Below are 18,121 nucleotides of genomic sequence, written 5' to 3' on the forward strand. Positions count from 1 at the left end.
TTTTAGTTTGTTTTGAAAAAGAAAGGGATGAAGCAGAGATAGTGAAAATTTTGGATCAACATTTCGAGATCAAAGATCCGAGAAATGTGAAACAATACCTAGGAATACAGACAGAAAGAAGAAGACGAGAGTTTCCTTAATCAAAATCACATGATTCAAGACATAATCAAAACATTTGAATTGAAAGATGCAAAACCAGTAAAGTCTCCAATGGAAACCAACTATCTGAAGGAAATAATTAGTTAACAGAATCTGTTACCGAATAATGAACAATACAGAAAGGCAATGGGAAAATTATTATATCTTAAGACTATTACAAGGCCAGACATTGCAGCAGCAGTGGGAATTTTGAGCAGGAAGGTGTCAGAACCAAACAGAATGGATTGGAATGCAGTGAAGAGAGTAATCCCTTATTTGAAAGGGACTAGCAGTATAAAACTGAAACTACCTGCAGGTGAGAAATGCATTTTAACCGGATACTTTGATGTAGACTGGACTGGAGATCCAATTGACAGGAAATCTACCAGTGGCTATCTTTTCTTGCTCTCAGGTGGACCAATTAGTTAGACTAGTAAGAAACAATCTATAGTAACACTGTCATTGACAGAAGCAGAATATGTCACCGCAGCACATGCCAGTCAAGAAGTTCTATGGTTAAGACAACTGCTAACAGACTTAGGACATCAACAATTGGGACCAACAAAGATGTATGAGGACAATCAAAGATGTCTAGTTCTTGCTCAGATGGAAAGAGTTAATCCAAGAACTAAACACATTGATGTGAAGTTTCACTTCTTGAGAGATCACCAGGAACAAAGAATCCTAAATTTAGAGTACTGCCCAACTGAAGATATGACAGCAGATATTTTCACAAAGGCATTGAATGCTGAAAGACATCAGAGACTGATGAAGAAATTAGGCTTAACTTTCACTTTTTCTCTGGTAAAAGGTCATTCAGGCTCCCTGTTATGCTGTATTAAGAAGCTGATGCATGTACCTCATGCTCTGTGAAGATAAAAGTTGAATTACCCCATATAATCTACTCTTACAAGTTTCTTCTGCGACCAAACTATGCAACATTTGCTCATGGCTATGTATGACAAGGGCTCTGAACACTTTGCACTGTAATAGACACTAAGACAGTGCCAAAGTAAGGGAGATATTGCTTAGGAAATTGATTTGCTGCAATCTTTCATATGTTCAGCGAAAGTGTTATGAGTACAAGTAAAAGTGTCAACCCATTAATGTTAAATTGTGAATCCACCATATATCTTGCCTCATGAATGACTCTAATCATCAAGCTTGTTGCCTTCCTGACAGTAATATTCTTGAACTGTCACCTGTCTGTGCTAATATTCCATCTGCTAATTACTGAGTGGGGCCGAGTTTCATCAAATCCTATATTCTTGAAGAGCAATAGCAACACAATATGTTTTATAATAGTGTCACTTCCACCTTTCACCACTTGAAGAAAACCAACTCATTTATATCTTCATATAAACATAAAAATGAGACATGCAAAATAATACATGTTGTGAGTCCTACCAAACAGTCATATGCAAACTATAAAAACTTTTGTGCCACACTTTACAAAACATTTTATTATATCAATCTTATGTTTCTTTACTAAAGTATAGAACGAGAAAGAGAGCAAAAAACCAACCATTAAGTCCAAAATATTGTAAAGAAAACAATTAGTTTATTAAGTTAATCAGGTAAAAATAACAGGACAAACTGCGATGAATGAGGTAAAATATAAAATTTGACAAAAAGGATGCACACCCAGGACAATAATGATAATAATGGAGCGGAGTGGAAAGGGTGTCAAAATAGTATGCACAGTATGGAAAATATCATATACATTTATAAAAGACAATAGGCAAAGTTGTACAAAATATTTATTTACTAATAAGTAAAGTGATAGTGTGGTGTAACAGAAGTGACTGTTACGATAAAATGATAATCGATGGAGAAAAGTGTATATCATATACTTGTCGAAGCACAAGGCAGCATGCCGAAAACGCACATTGGGGTGGACTCCATCCAGGAGCCAGAGATTTGCACCATCATTGTGAGTTACCTCCCACTTTGGATTAATTCACTTACACTTTCACATGATCCTCTGTCACCACACATTTACTTCAATGCTGTTACCTTGTGCTTCAACACCTATATGGTATACACTTTTCTTCATTGATTATGACTTTATGTTAACACTCACTTCTGTTACACCGCACTAGCACTTTAATTATTAGTAAATAAATATTTTGGACAACCTTGTCTATTATGTTTTACAAATGTATATGATATTTGATATATGATATTTTCCGTACTGTGCATACCATTTTGACACTCATTCCACCCAGCTCCATTATCATTATTGTCCTGGGTGTGTGTCCTTTTCACAAAATGTGATATTTTACCTAATTCATTGCGGTTTGTCCTGTTATTTTTACCTGATAACCTTAATAAATTAATTGTTCTCTTTACAATATTTTGGACTTTATGGTCGGCTTTTTGCTCTCTCTCTCCTTGTATTTTTCTGACTGTCCACATAGTATCACTCAGGTCCGGCTTCTTGGTTGCTGCAATTTCACCTACATACTACAGACACCCTACTACCACTAAGCATACCTTTTTGGCCTTGATTTAAAGTATAGAATGGTATAATTGAAAAGATGATGGACTTGTGTCCAGGAGAGCAATCATCAGCAATTAGACCATTGTGGGATTGTTACACCCCTAGTACTATATTTTTACATACCTTGACTTGGACTGATAATTAGAGACTTCTGTTCTGTGAAGATGTCATTCACCCTTCTTCCAGTGTACAGAATAGAGGCAGCACTTAGATTCACTTTAACTGGTCTGTGATAAGGTGTCATATTTTGTAGATTTAAAATCAGGTTGATGTCTTCTCCAATCACTACAGGACTTAGGAGCCTAAACTTCCCAGTAATGTCAGGACCCTCAAATAATGGTGTTGAGGCGCGTGAAGGATTTGGTGAAGGAGAAGATGGACGGAAGGAATTTCTTGTTGATCGTGTATGTGGTACACGAGAAAGGTTTCCTGTGGAAGGTGAAGGTGACAGTGTTCTTGCGTTTTCATTTATGGCTGGTTGTCTTCCATTTACAGAAGTTGATAAATTTGGTGTAGATGAAGAATAACGTCCAAGTGGATTATTATTCCTTCGTCTGTTGCTCATGGGTGAGCGATTTGCTGTGACATTCTCTGAAGGTTGTCTATACAATGGCATATTTCTGGTGGCCTTCTCAAATACTTCTCTCTCTTGAGGAGATCCTGTTTTGATAAACATGCAAAATATATTTTAGAATTAAAATTATGATGCAAACAAATTGCAGTATGACAATTAATATACTTAATTTCCTTCCCTGGTGAGGGCTGTTCCATAAGGAAGGATCCTCTTTAAATTGATTAATAGATTGCTTAATTGTCCAGCTTCAGAAATTCACAGAGAAATTAAATACCGTGAGTCACAGTTTTACATTGTTAACTACTGTAGTGAATAAACTTCCCTGTAACACATGACTAAACTAGTTCTGCCAGAGTGAGAAATGGCATTTTTGACTGCCACTCTAGTCTGGATATTAGTTCAATCAAGGAACACAGTGCAGATGCATAGGCTGTTTTCGGTCTAAGGCCTCGCTCACATGTGCATATAGCATGGCCGAGTGCTATCTGATGTTTTATAGCAATGTTATGCTATGGAGCAGTGCTGATACATCATCATGAGAAAACAATCACAGTACACTGCAATTCGCAGCAAGATTCGGTTCACATGCACCCACACATACATCACACTGCACTTGGATGTAACTCCAGCACAGGCCAATATCTGCAGAGACGATTACTTTCTCCATCTCCTTCGCACTTGTGCTGTGATTCCGTCATAAGAGAGGATCAGAGCACATTGCACAGACACTCAGCTCATGCTCAAGCAGAGCAAAGGTCGAGTGCTCTCACATCGGATACCATACACTGGTGTGATTCCAGCCTAAGGCTGAGGAAATCTGATTGCTCGTCAATAGAGCAGTTGTAAGAGTCATTATTAGAGGTTGTTTCCCTATTTCAGTTGTAGCAGTGGAAGACCAAGGAAGGTGAAGCTAATAAAACTATAGAATGCAATTTTAAAGCAGTGCACATTAAGAAAATCCAATACTATTTTTTTACGTACTTTATGTGAGAAATCCTGTATTTATTTAAGAACACTATTTAAGAAAAAAACATACACAGACAATCCCTTCAAGATTCTAATGGACAATATTTATTTTACATACTGCCATCATATCCTGCAGCACATTATAGACCTCATCATCACTGTCTCCATTGATGCTCACATTCTAATTCCCTGTCAGTATGTCTCTGGTGTGTGAGACGAAACCCCCGCAAACATATGGAGGACATACAAACTGCAAATGGCAGGCAATGATGTATTTACCTCTTTATAGGTGATTTTGAAGTCCACAGCATGGGGTTTTTCTTCTTCCTCCTGGAGTCCCCCTTTATACAAATGTTGTTAGAAGTAAAAATCAAAAATCAAAGCAGCAGCTCAGGAAACAGTTATCTTCAGGAGCGCTGTCCCGGCCGGTGACAAACGCTCTCTCAGCCTCCTTTCCAGCGGTGCACAAGCATGGTGAGCTTGTGATCGAGGTCTACAATGCCGCGTTCAGCCGACAGGACCTTGTGCGATGTCAGTTGTCACGTGACCGGCAGGGGTATGGGGCGCTGCGATCTCCGAAACGCGTAGGAATTGGTCCTAACAGCACCCCATACCCCTGCCGGTCACGTGACAACTGACATCACGCAAGGTCCTGTCGGCTGAATGCAGCATCATAGACCTTGATCACGAGCTCACCAAACTCGTGCACTCCTGGGAAGTAGGCTGAGGGAGCGTTTGTCACCGGCCGGTACTGCGCTCCTGAAGATAACTGTTTCCTGAGCTGCTGCTTTGATTTATGATTTTTACTTCTACCAACATTTGTATAAAGGGGGACTCCAGGTGGAAGAAGAAAAAACCCCATGCTGTGGACTTCAACATCATCTATAAAGAGGTAAATACATCATTGCCTGCCATTTGCAGTTTTGACTGGGAATTGATGTGCATGAACAGTTGAATCAAGAAATTTATATGAACTAATCGGACTTTAGATTTTTAGGTATTATTCATATGAATGACTTTTTAGGCAATTTGATAATTTAATCCTATTTTAATATACATCTAATAAATATGTTCCCCCTTTTTTATTGGTACAGATGGTATGTATAGGCGCAAACTATATGAGTTTTTATATGTTTAATTTTTGACAACTTTGTGGTGTTGCCCTGATTGCAGCCAAATACGCAAAATACCTTTCCAGTTGCACTTGCGCCCACCTATATATTTAAATTTTGTTGTTAGAAGATACAAACTATTGCCCTTCATGAGATTTGAACCCAGAACCCCAGGACTGCAAAGCAACAGTGTTAACCACTGAACTTCCATGCTGATAATACCGCTTCCTAGTTAAATTTGAATGAAGCATAACAGCAAATTAATTTTATAAAAAAGTGAAAAAGATGGTAACTATTCCAATACTTAATAGCCTTTGTACTCAACAATTATAACAACTTCACAGGACATTACTAATGTATTAGCGAATCTGCTAAATAATTTTGATCGACATACTGAATATTGAACAAATGTCCTTAAAGCAGTACAAAAAAACCAAAATGTTTCTATTTTTTTTACCTTCTGGGTATTTGTAGTTGTGTGTTATGTCCACACGGGCATCATTACCCACGGCCTTGGTGCTGATGTTTTGACCAACGTACTTAGTATCACTGTGGGCTTTTTCCTTGCTGCCATCTTTATTTATTACCCAGTTAACACGATCAGCATTCACTTCAGCAAACACAAAGGGAGTGTCAAAACCAACGTGCAAATCTCCTTCTTTTACTGCAATCACTGAGGTGGGTCCACAGCGATACATCTCTGAAAAAAAGACATTTCTTTGTTATTATCTGCAGAAATCCACAGTGGGTGTGCATATATGTCTACATTTATACACATTCTCATACTAAAACTGGCAATATATAACATGGGTGCTATCATCGTCATGGTCTAAAGTAAGGCTCTGTTCTCATTAGTATCTTGGCTTTCATTAATAAAAATGCCATGACAGTAATGCCACAAACAGATCTCAATGAATCCAGATGGACCTCATAGAATTATTATATCGTCAGTCCAATTTCCACCTAGATTATAGTGTTTTTGATAGCAAGAATTGGTCACCAGATAGAATCATTGTCAAAAATAATTGAAATCATTAAGGAATTGTATTTCTATAAATCTTAATGTTGCATTTAGCAAACCCATTGGAGCCTACTGGTTTTATAATAGGAGTAGTTATTAATGGTTAGAGAATTGGTAAGATAATGTATCACTGTCAAATAATTGACATACCACAAAAATATATTTTTTGTTTTTTATATGAGTTTCAATAATTTTTTTACCTTGACTTTTCTCTTGAGGAGTTGAATCAAGTACTTGCCATCCACTATAGAAAATACCAAGGTCTCTTCTGATGAACCAGGACTCATTCCAGACATGGAAATTCCTGCATTGTGAATATCATTAAAAATGTAAATAACACAAAGTCCTTTTCATAGGATATGATTACATTAATGGCTGAAACTGTTGGCACCCTTGACATTGTTCCAGAAAATGAAGTAAAAAACAGCAAAAAACAGAGGAAAAAAGGCAAATTGTCCATAATTTCACACAAACCCCCCCAAAAAGGACATGACAATATCGTTGGCATCTTTCTAACGTTGGGTGTAAACAACTTTTTATCAAGCATGTGATGCTCGTTCAAACTAACCTATGGCAAGTAACAGGTGTGGGCAATATGGAAATCACACCTGAAACCAGATAAAAAGGAGAGAAGATGACTCAATCTTTGCATTGTGTATGGAGAACAGAAAGAGGAGAAGAGAACAATCTTAAGGTTACAAGTCCATCTCTATGGATCTTGATGTACCTTTGACCATGGTGTGCAACATAATCAAGATGTTTACAACTCATGGTACTGTAGCTAATCTCCCTGGACGTGAACGGCAGTGAAAAACTGATGAAAGGATGCACACAGGATAGTCTGGATGGTGGATATGGAGCCCTTTTCAAGTTCCAAGGAAATTCAAGCTGTCCTGTAGCCTCAGCGTCAATCGGTGTCAGTGTGAACTAACCGTCGGCAGTTTTCTACAATGTGATTGGGTAAGCCAAAATCTTTCTGATAAAGTGTCTTGTGGACAGATTAAACCAAGATAGAGCTTTTTGGTAAAGCACATCATTCTACTGTTTACAAAAAACGGAATGAGGTCTATAAAGAAAATAACATAGTACCTTCTGTCAAATATGGTAGAGGTTCAACAATGTTTTGCAGTTGTTTTGCTGCCTCAAGCACTGGGTGCCTTTACTGTGTGCAAGCTGTCATGAAATCTGAATATTACCAAAGGATTTTGGGTAGCTGGTTTTCCAGCAGGACAATGACCCCAAACACACATCAAGACGCACCCAGAAATGGATGGAAACAAAGCATTGGAGAGTTCTAAATTAGCCAGCAATGGTTCCAGATGTAAATCCCATTGAACACCTGTAAAGCGATATTAAAATAGCTGTTGGGAGAAAGCACCCTTCAAATATGAGAGACCTGGATCAGTTTGTAAATGAAGAATGGTCTAAAATTCCAGCTGAGAGGTGTAAGAAGCTTGGTAATGGTTATATATTGATTGCTGGTATTTATTACAAAGGGTAAGATAAATATTAAGTTGAGGGTGCAAGGAATTTTTTCAGACCCATATTTGGGGTTTTGTGTGAAATGATGTCCAATTTGCCTTTTTTCTCAGTTTTATTATGTTGTTCCAGTACACACAATGGAAATAAACGTGTATAACAAAACATGTAATTTCAAGAATTTTCTTGCTCAATACTTAATTTTCAGGAACAATTTCAATGGTGTCAACACTTTTGGCAATGACTGTATACCATATCACTATAATAAGCATAAGACAATAAACACAAAGCCTGGAAGTAAGGTAAACCCCAGAACAATAAGGAAGTAAGCTACCAAATAAATATCAATAAATGTTTATTAAATATGAAATACAATATGAAGCCACTTTAACAAAAACTTGCCTCATTTAAAGGACACAGATGTAGTCAGAACAATTGAATACTGTCATATTAACACCCCCCGTGAGAATCTGGACAAAACGTGAGTTGGGGTGGAGGGATACAGAGCCAGATCTTCCTTATGTAGACTCATCACTTTGTTAAAAAGCATTTATCCCTTACACACAGATATGATTACACTTCAATTATGTCCCCTCTTTTTGATGAAAATACATGTATATCCATTAGAATTCATGCTTTGTTTCCCTTTCTTCGACTATCCATAGTTGGTAACATAGGAGTATTTTATTTTTCTGGCTTCATATGTGATCCTTATATGATGCATGATTTTTTTTAAAGCAGATTTATATTGTATTTCATATTTAATAAAAATTTATTGACATTATTTATTGGGTAGCTTATTTCCTTATTGTTCTGCGATTCATCTTACTTCCAGGCTTTCTGTTATGAATATCATGCATTCATTTAAGATTAATCTTGTGTTTAGATTAATATGCACTGAGAATTAAAAGAGTTCCTTCCTTTCCTTGTAAAAGATTTGCTTTCAAAGCAAGTTGACAGCATGTCTATCCAAACGTTCGTTTCGTGCTGTATAAGCACTTCTATGGGTCAGTCTGACCCGTAGAAGTGCTTATACAGCACGAAACGGCCGTCGTCTACACCTGCTCACACTAGCTCCGTTACTCACTCTCCCAGCCATGGATTTTTAATGAATACTAAATAAAGTAAGGCACTATTAACAGATCGGTGAGTGCCTTCCTTTTTTTCTCATTTATACAAGTCTTTTATAACAGTATTTGCTCTGCCTAGCCTCCTTCTTAGAGTACTCAATATATACACTTAATATTACATACATTTACTATGCAACTGTCTAGTGGTCACTTTCCTGTGTTTTGATAGTGTTTCCGAAGCTGACTCTAGAGTCAATATAGGAAAATAGATATTACTAGATCTCTACTCTCTCTCTTAACATTGTATTCTTACATGTGATCTTCAAGAGATCTGCCAATATGGACTATCTCTGTAGCCAGGTGTCTTTGGCCTATACTTTGCTGCTGCTATGGTTGGCAGTACCATGTAGGCTGTACTAAGTGGTACTGGCACTACTGCCATTTGAGAGTAAATTGGCATCATTGTAGTCCACTCTACTACATAGGAATTGCTTCTGGGTTCAAACAACAGAATATTGTACAATAGTCAAACAAGTTGGCTACAGTGATTAACAGTGACTACTAAAAGTGAACAAGTAGGTATTGTTTTGTTTTGTGTACTGTGTTGTGCAGCATGGGAAACATACCATATACTATCATTGGAGATCTCTAGAAATTTTCCTTCTGTGTCATAGTGCATATCAATTTCCATGTTTCCATCTGTGTTATGGGCAGAGTTAAAATTTGTGATCACTCTTGTTGGAATGCCAAGGCACCTGAGCACTAGAAGGAAAACAATAAGGCATTATATAATTGCAGAAGGTGGAGCAGAAAAACAACGTCTGTGTATGTTAGAGAAAGGAGAAAGGTTGATCCATAGCCAGGCTTTCTTACACCCAGGGAAAAGAGTTAGGTTGCTGCTCTATCCTTTGTATGGATTCTCTTGCTTTCAAGCAGCTGGTAGCATTCACACAGGTACAAAGTTTCTTGGTGTAACAGGAAGATTTATTAAAGGACATAAACTGCCATAGAACTCCAAATAAAACAGCCTTTTCAGCACAAAGATAAATAGAAAATAAATAGCTCATGCAGTAGGCACAGGTATACAAGTGTATGGCTCTCCCAAACAGAATGAAGTCCATCTCTGCTACCTTTGTCAGAGATTAAACATTATTTACAGAACTTACACGCACATGGGCCTAAGTCCCAGGGGTGCTCCCACCTCTGCTCCCAGACACTGAATGAGGCAGATGAATTGCTTTAAATAAGCCATTCCAAGGCCAAGAACTAGAGGTATTGGAATGGCCAATCCCTCCCAGCTTTATGGCTGTTGATAAAACCTGGATCCAAAATCCTGGCTCATTAAAAAACACTTCTCAGCATTATAAATGCTGAAGCTTGCCTTTCTGGGTCCTACATCACCGAGGCTTAGCACTTCAGTGACACATACCTCCCCTACCCCCCATCCAGTACCTGTTGTTTTGCCACCTTTCACCCTGTATCTAAGTACCCTGACTTCCCAGCAGTTCTCTTTTTCATCTTTCTTTGAATTTTAAAATTCAGCATGAGGTTGAGTCATGATCTGACTTGCTCCTTATAGATATACAGTACATTTTTCTGAAGGGTCATGTAATATCAAGTATTGGCAATAAATACAGTATTCAAACAGAACACAAAGTGGTTTGATACTGTTACCTTTGATGGAATTTGTCTCAATCTATCCCAGGGGTGGGAATCTTTTTTCTGCCAAGGGCCATTTGGATATTTATACCATCCTTCGGGGGCCATACAAACTCCACCCACAAAGTGCATTCTGAGTCTGGCACTGGTGTCAAGACATAATCTTTCATTGCATGCTCTTCAGTGTTCAATGGTGAACACTGCATGTGCATGCTAACAGAGCAAGAAGAAATTAATGAGCTGCTTGTAATCAAAATACACCTTCCTGCCCAAGAATGCGGTCCCTGAGAATCTGCTCGGGGGCTTGATAAAAGGTCATCGAGGGCCATAAATGGCCCTGGGGCCTGAGGTTCCCCACCCTTGATCTATCCGGTAGGGCTTTAGAGGTATATGTATTATCCAAACCTAGTTCTTCATATAGGTACTTGGTCAAAGCTGAGAACATTTGATCTAATATAATTTGTTAAGTGACCTAGTTCATGACAGTTTATAAGCTTTCTATAAATACAAAATAATAATTCCAAATTATCATGCTCTGAAATGTTGAAAAAAAAGATTAAAGGGTAATTGTACCATGGAAAGGTATTATTAACCTTTATGACAACATTAGATAATAAGACTTTTTGGAAGCTGGTCTCCATCAGTCCAAAGTTATATCCATCATTCAATGTTTATTATTTCAGTAGCCTGGGTGATGCAGAGGATTGAAAGAATATTGTGGAGAAAGTGAGATTCTCAAGGTAAAAAAATGGTTGGTGTTCCAGCATCTGGTAAAATTAGTTCTTTCTTTATTTTAAATCCATTGAAACTTGTAAAAATTACAATGGCTGCATAGACACTTTATTTTTACTATAAGTGAGATTCTCTCTATAGTAGAATAACCTACCGGTGCACATGACAGCTGCAAAAACCCAACACTGGCCATATTTCACTGGCTTGAAATTGTCATTGTACCATTTCCAAAGAATCTCAACACTTCCGTTCCAGGTGTTTGGGTCAACACCTTCCAAAAAATCTTTTTCCCATCTTCCTTCAAGAACACCAAAATCATCATTACTGTTTACCTAGGACATTAGGAAGAACCAGATAACATCAGTGAAATAATATTTTAAATAAAAAATTAAACAAAAGCAAGACAGACTTATTATTGGAAGATTCAGACATATACTATCTACTACAGCAAAGCAATTCAGTATGAAACATATCCCAGACTAGACTAAACTCAGCGATCACATCATAGTGGCACCTGAAAGATGTTGTCCCAACTGATTGATCCAGGTACAAATGTCCCATTTTGAGATATTTACATTATAGTGGGGGGTTAACCTGCAGTGGAGGCTCTGGTCTAGTATGTTATGTAGCAAGAGCCACCAATATACCTAATCGGTGTCATGTAATTTTAACATTTCTTTTGCAGTGGCCACTATTTTGGAAATATAGCTGATAGAGCTCATGCAGACGACTGTAAAAATCCGTTTTTTGACAGGTAGCACTCGTCTCCATGTTATTCTAAGGGACTGTGCAAATGTCTGATAGAAATCGCAGCATGCACAAATTTCCTCTGATAATCGAATAGCACTCGCCTATTCATCTCTATGGGTTCTTGGGAAAAAAAATTGGACCTCACTCGGATGACATCCAAGTGGAATCCAATTTGACGGACAGACATTATAGAGAAGGTGGAGAATTTATTTTCTCTCCACCTCGGAGAAAATCATACTTTGATCACACTGTGATCAAATTCTGATCAAACTCTGATCAGAGTGTGATTAGCATAATTGGACTGATTTTCTCATATGAGAGAAAAACGGCTGTGAAACCCTAGCCTTACTGTGTTGACTTTCAGCATAGTGGACGCAGCAATCATCTGACCAATGGTGTTTCACTCTTTATGCAGAATGTGCATCCCTTCAAACTTGGCAAGGTGGTGTCATGCTTGTGCTTCATAGTCCATTTGGATCCCATACAACAGAAGGAAATAAATAAAGCACGAATTTGAAAATCTTGGAAATTCTATAAAAAATTCAAAATAGAAGACAGTGTTCTAAGTTACAACAAAAAATGAAGGATTGTTTATTCACTGATGCATAGCGTTTTAGTCCAACTCTCTGGTGTCTTGTCAAATCTTAAGTAAGACCCCCAATAAGTTACACTAAAACACTGCAATAAAGTGAATAAGTGCAACCCTTACTTTTTATTGTAACTTTGAGTGCAACCACAGAACCTCATCTGTGCAGCTAATCCTGAACATGTGAACTTATCAGATGGTGCTCACCATACAATAATTAGTGAAAAAAATCTGCAAGCAATGAATTGCGGAACTTGCCCCAAATCAAATTCACTGCATTTCATTAGCACAAAGCAGACATAAAACCATCCCAATCGTATGCCTGTTTATGTCTGTCCTCTGCAAATTGAGTGCCATTACTAATTTCTTACATTTTTATTTATAAAGATTAAAGTTAATGTGATATTTTCTAGTTAACATTTTAAATAGATGAAATATAGGTCCTAATGGGATGCTGTTATTCTTGAACAAGAGTGGAGATATCTAATGTGCATGCTCAGAATTAAATAATTTTGCTAGCCCTTTAGGTTTCACATTGACACACACAGATATTTTGTTAGAAATAGAAAACTACATTCATATCCATGATTCCCTTCATAAAAAAGTAAATCAATGTCCTCGCGCACACAATATTCTTAGCATACTAGTTCTAGTGTATGGGTCAAGATCATGCATACAAATATTTTTGCTCCTACCACTGTAAAGCATGTAAAAGATGTTGATAGTTTTGATAAGAGCTCCATATACTTTGACCTGACATAAGTCGACCACGGCAATAAACAATATGTATACAAGTCTAACAGATGAAGTCATAGAGGGTGTCTATGTGATAACGTGACATCCGCTTTATATTGCATGTCAAGATGATTTCTTATTAATTTGACATCAAGATGTGGAATTCCTCATTATGGTTCTGATGCATCTCCATGGGCATTGCTTGTGTATAAGTGACGCGACCATTACTTACCATTGCACTGATAACCCTTCCCACGTAGATAGGGCTGTGTCTCTGGGAATAGTCTGCTGCGGTATCTTTCTGACAATTAAGGCTTCTGTCCAGGATGTTTAAGCAAATGTTAAGAATGTTACTTTCAAACTGTGGAAAAATAAGATGCAATATATTACACAGATTTATTTAGGTATTGGTATACATTCTTTACTGTTACAATCAAAGCCCATTAATTGAAGGCACTTAGATTCCTCTACATTAAAGATCTCATTTTGAGTGTACTTTGATGCATTTGCAATATCATTGGTCATTCGGGAGTATATATTTTGTACCAGGTTCTAGGAGCTGTACTTCTATGTATGTTCGTAATAGTTTTTTTTACCTGACCATAGTTCCAACCAATGGATGAAATAAATTTGTCATTTCCCATGAAAATGACACCGTGGTCATTTAGAACATATTCTTTCCTCTCTTCTTCATTGGCCAAGTACACTTCATCATCTGCAAAGAAAATTAACAAATATAAAAATTAAGATCTACAAAAGACCCCCTTCATATATATATGCTATGGTCAGGCGCTAATGCCTCCATAATTTTTCACATTTGAACAGGATTAGATAAATCATGGACTGTAATTTGTGATGACCAGAAGTCTTCTTAACAATTTTGCTAGGTGGGTCAGGCATTCGTTGTAACTAACACCCCTGCTGTCTGGATTTCAGCCTTTAAGACAGTAAAGCACTAAATTCCATCTAAAAATGTATTATGACTGTTAATTTTCTACAGGCATGAACAGTTAGTGGGAAGCAATACCATAATGTGTGAACAAGGAAGTTGTGAATTTATGATGCCATATTGAAATGCTGCAGTCCAGGGACTATACTTGTTGGTTCTTCTTGCTTGATTAATGTTTGACAAGTCTGGACCAGGTAGATCATTACAATCCACCTCCAGCACCAGCCAACACATGCACAGTATGAAGATAAAGCCAAGGCCAGAACATCTCTCTTCTCTGTGCATTGAGAGTATAAGGCTATAGGCACACGTTGCAGATTGGTGTACGGGTTTTTCTGCACTGTTTTTGCAAAATCCGCAGGATAACCCACGGATTTACTGTGGATTTACAGCATTTTTTTGTGCGGATTCCACCTGCGGTGTTACACCTGCGGATTCCTATTGAGGAGCAGGTGTAAACCTCTGCGGAATCCGCGCATAGAATTGACATGCTGCAGAAAAAACACTGTTGCGTTTCCGCGTGTTTTTTTCTGCAGCATGTTCACTGTGAATTTTGTTTTCCATATGTTTACGTGGTACTGTACAATGCATGGAAAACAGCTGCAGATCCACAGCAAAATCTGCAATGTGTGCACATAGCCTAACCCTGGGGGTTGATTTGCAGTTACAAACCTGACTTTTTGGGATGTCAATTAAGCCAAGAGGAGGACTAGCCAGCATGGAGCTTCAGGCATCCCTATGAGTTATTGCAGGTCTTAGAAAAATAACCCATACTGTTTTTAAAGTAAGTTTTCTACGATAGCCAGAATTTATACCTAAATATATAAAAATGAGTGTATGTGTGTATGTATGCAAACTGTCTCTTCAGAAAGGAAGAGGACTAGAACTCTAGTGCCCACTATTGGAAGTAGCAATACTAACAGTCAATGTCGACCCTTTAACAAGTCTTGTCACATGACTTAGGATAAAAGCCAAACCAGAATCTCAATTAGCAGACACTACTTTTCGGGGTACTGCCCATCATCAGTGCAAAGTGGAGATCTGGTTTGGCTGAGTGAGAGGCGTCTGACCGAGATCCTGTTGATTCTTCTTGGATCCCGGTCAGACACCTCTCACTCAGCCAAACCAGATCTCCGCTTTGCACTGATGAGAGGCAGTACCCCGAAACATAGTCTCTGCAAATTGAGATTCTGGTTTGGATTTTATCCTAAGTCATGTGACAAGGTTCGTTAAAGGGTTGACATTGACTGTTAGGACTGCTACTTCCAATAGTTGGCATTAGAGTTCTAGACCTCTTCCTCTCTGAAGAGACAATTTGCATATTTCCCAGATGAGCATTGCAGCTTTAAAGGGACACTGTCACCTGAATTTGGAGGGAACAATCTTCAGCCATGGAGGCGGGTTTTGGGGTTTTTGATTCACCCTTTCCTTACCCGCTGGCTGCATGCTGGCTGCAATATTGGATTGAAGTTCATTCTCTGTCCTCCGTAGTACATGAAGTTCAATAGTACAATAGTTCAATAGTACATTGAAGTTCATTCTCTGTCCTCCATAGTACACGCCTGCACAAGGCAATCTTGCCTTGTGCAGGCATGTACTACGGAGGACAGAGAATGAACTTCAATCCAATATTGCAGCCAGCATGCAGCCAGCGGGTAAGGAAAGGGTGAATCAAAAACTCCAAAACCCCGCCTCCATGGCTGAAGATTGTTCCCTCCAAATTCAGGTGACAGTGTCCCTTTAAGTCTCCTCATCTTGACATTATTAACATGTCACTCTCCGCAAGGAGAAATGATACTTCTTGGATCCCGATGTGAGTATGTATGTGTGTATCGATGATGATGTCATAATGGTTGACATGTTGATGATGATGTCATAAAAGTTGCCATGGCAAAGATGATGTCATAATAGGTTGCAATGGTGATGGTTATGTCATAATGGTTGCCATGGTGACAATGATGTCATAATAGGTTGCCCATGGCGACAATTATGTCAGAATGGTTGCCATAGCAAAGATGAAGTCATAATGGGTATATGGGCACAGAACTATGGGATGGAAGATATGTATGATGGGAATATGTGCACAGGACTATGGGATGGAGGATTTGTATGATGGGAATATGGGCACAAGACTATGGGATGGAGGATGTGTGATTTATATATGGACACGGGACTATGGGATGGAGGATATGTATAATGTGTATATGAGCGCGGGGCTATGGAATGGAGGATGTGTATGATGGGCATATGGGCACGGGACTATGGAATGGAGGATGTGTATGATGGGCATATGGGCACGGGACTATGGGATGGAGGTTATGTATGATGGGTATATGGGCACAAGACTATGAGATGGAGGATATGTATGATGGGTATATGGGCACGGGACTGTGGAATGGAGGATAATCATTATAATTTATTATAACTAACCACAGTTATTTACTACGCCCGGACAATGCTGGGCTTTTCAGCAAGTTATGGATATTATTGTCAACCTATTAACATACAAGATACCCAATTGGTGGCTGTTTTGGGGTTTAAATCTTTCAGACAGGTTCCATTCTAGTTTCCTCTGCAAAAGGACATTATCCTAACCAGACTAAGTCAGACATTTGACTAACAGACATCCACATATCCTATGTACTATATGCAAGCTATTGTCCTGCATTTGTGCATTACCTAGACACCATGGGTTGAAAAGCAGAATAAATTTCCCAAGTGAGTATGTGGAAGTTTGTCCCATCGCAGATATCTGGACACTGAGGTCATATCTCCCAATGACGGCATTTGCAGGACTGGACATGATGATACGCAGAGAATTCCCAGGGCTGGACTCCAGAACTGCACTCCACATCCCACTGCTCCATGAGCTCGACAGTGCAAATTCTACATTTGTGTTGTGATATCCTGAGTTCGCCGGACCTTCACAAAATGAAAAGACACAACAATTATGGAGAATATTTCACAGTAGTAAAGTCAAAAACATAGAGCAAATAGCATAACAAGAAAATGACTGATGTTGGTGCATGTGTTTTAAACTGAAATCTAGTATTAAGAAGGGTAAAATGAAAAACTTAGTCTTGTATATAGTTTTCTAAGACTATATCAATATTCCAAAAATCTGCCTAATGCTATAGTGAAGACGACAGGTTGACAGGATAGGACCACTACGTTCTGAACTGCTTATGTTGTAGTGTTTCATTAAGCTCATAAAGGCTTATCCTTTTTGATACAAACCCTGTCACATCTGAAAAATAAATTGACCTCAAGGTTCCTCTGTGCTGACCTCAATAATTAGCTGTAAACTGTGCAAGAAACTGACAACAAGCACCATTCCAGAATGCTGTAGATAAGCCCCTGATGCCGGTGGGCTTAGCTCACCTTCGATTTTGGGGGTGACAAATTCCCTTTAATGAGTTATAAGAGGATTTTGTTATCATGATTAATAGATTACCTGTTTGCACAGTAAACACTATACTTTGCCAGTCCGTGAGAGGTTTGTTAAACTCCAATGTTATTCTGCAAGATTGTCCTCTCCGCAGGATCAGCTCGGAGCTGTTATACATATCAGTGTGATGAGATTTTTTGTTGGATTCTGTATCAATTAAAAATGAATTACGTCATTATTCTTCAAATGCAAGCATCAGCTGTAAAATGTAGTACAACACATTGAGCTGAGGCCTATATACGTTCTAATACCCATATAGACACCAGTTTGACCAATAAATATAAAACAATCTAAAATTGTACTTTATTTAGATAAATTATGATTTACCATTAGTAACTTCATTTACTCAGGACTGTCATTAGAATTATTTGAGCCAGGTAGAAACCAGTGTTCAGAATG

At 38.2% G+C, this 18,121-nt stretch overlaps 1 protein-coding gene across 1 annotated transcript in view; it reads right to left on the reverse strand.

Annotated features, from left to right (window-relative positions):
* The window catches only part of LOC138665082 (protein-glutamine gamma-glutamyltransferase E-like), a 29,408-nt gene extending 11,545 nt beyond the window's left edge, over nt 1–17,863 (reverse strand). The window contains exons 1-9 of the mRNA XM_069752252.1: nt 17,729–17,863; nt 16,954–17,196; nt 13,922–14,040; nt 13,558–13,686; nt 11,409–11,586; nt 9,490–9,625; nt 6,515–6,618; nt 5,751–5,993; nt 2,765–3,301 (exon numbers count right to left, since the gene is read on the reverse strand). Coding sequence (XP_069608353.1) covers nt 2,765–3,301; nt 5,751–5,993; nt 6,515–6,618; nt 9,490–9,625; nt 11,409–11,586; nt 13,558–13,686; nt 13,922–14,040; nt 16,954–17,196; nt 17,729–17,840 — 1,801 coding nt within the window. The 5' untranslated portion in view covers nt 17,841–17,863. The remainder of the gene's footprint in view (nt 1–2,764; nt 3,302–5,750; nt 5,994–6,514; nt 6,619–9,489; nt 9,626–11,408; nt 11,587–13,557; nt 13,687–13,921; nt 14,041–16,953; nt 17,197–17,728) is intronic.
* Nucleotides 17,864–18,121: the final 258 nt, after the last annotated feature.

Source organism: Ranitomeya imitator, chromosome 2 (assembly GCF_032444005.1).
Source record: "Ranitomeya imitator isolate aRanImi1 chromosome 2, aRanImi1.pri, whole genome shotgun sequence".
NCBI classification, from domain to species: Eukaryota; Metazoa; Chordata; class Amphibia; order Anura; family Dendrobatidae; genus Ranitomeya; species Ranitomeya imitator.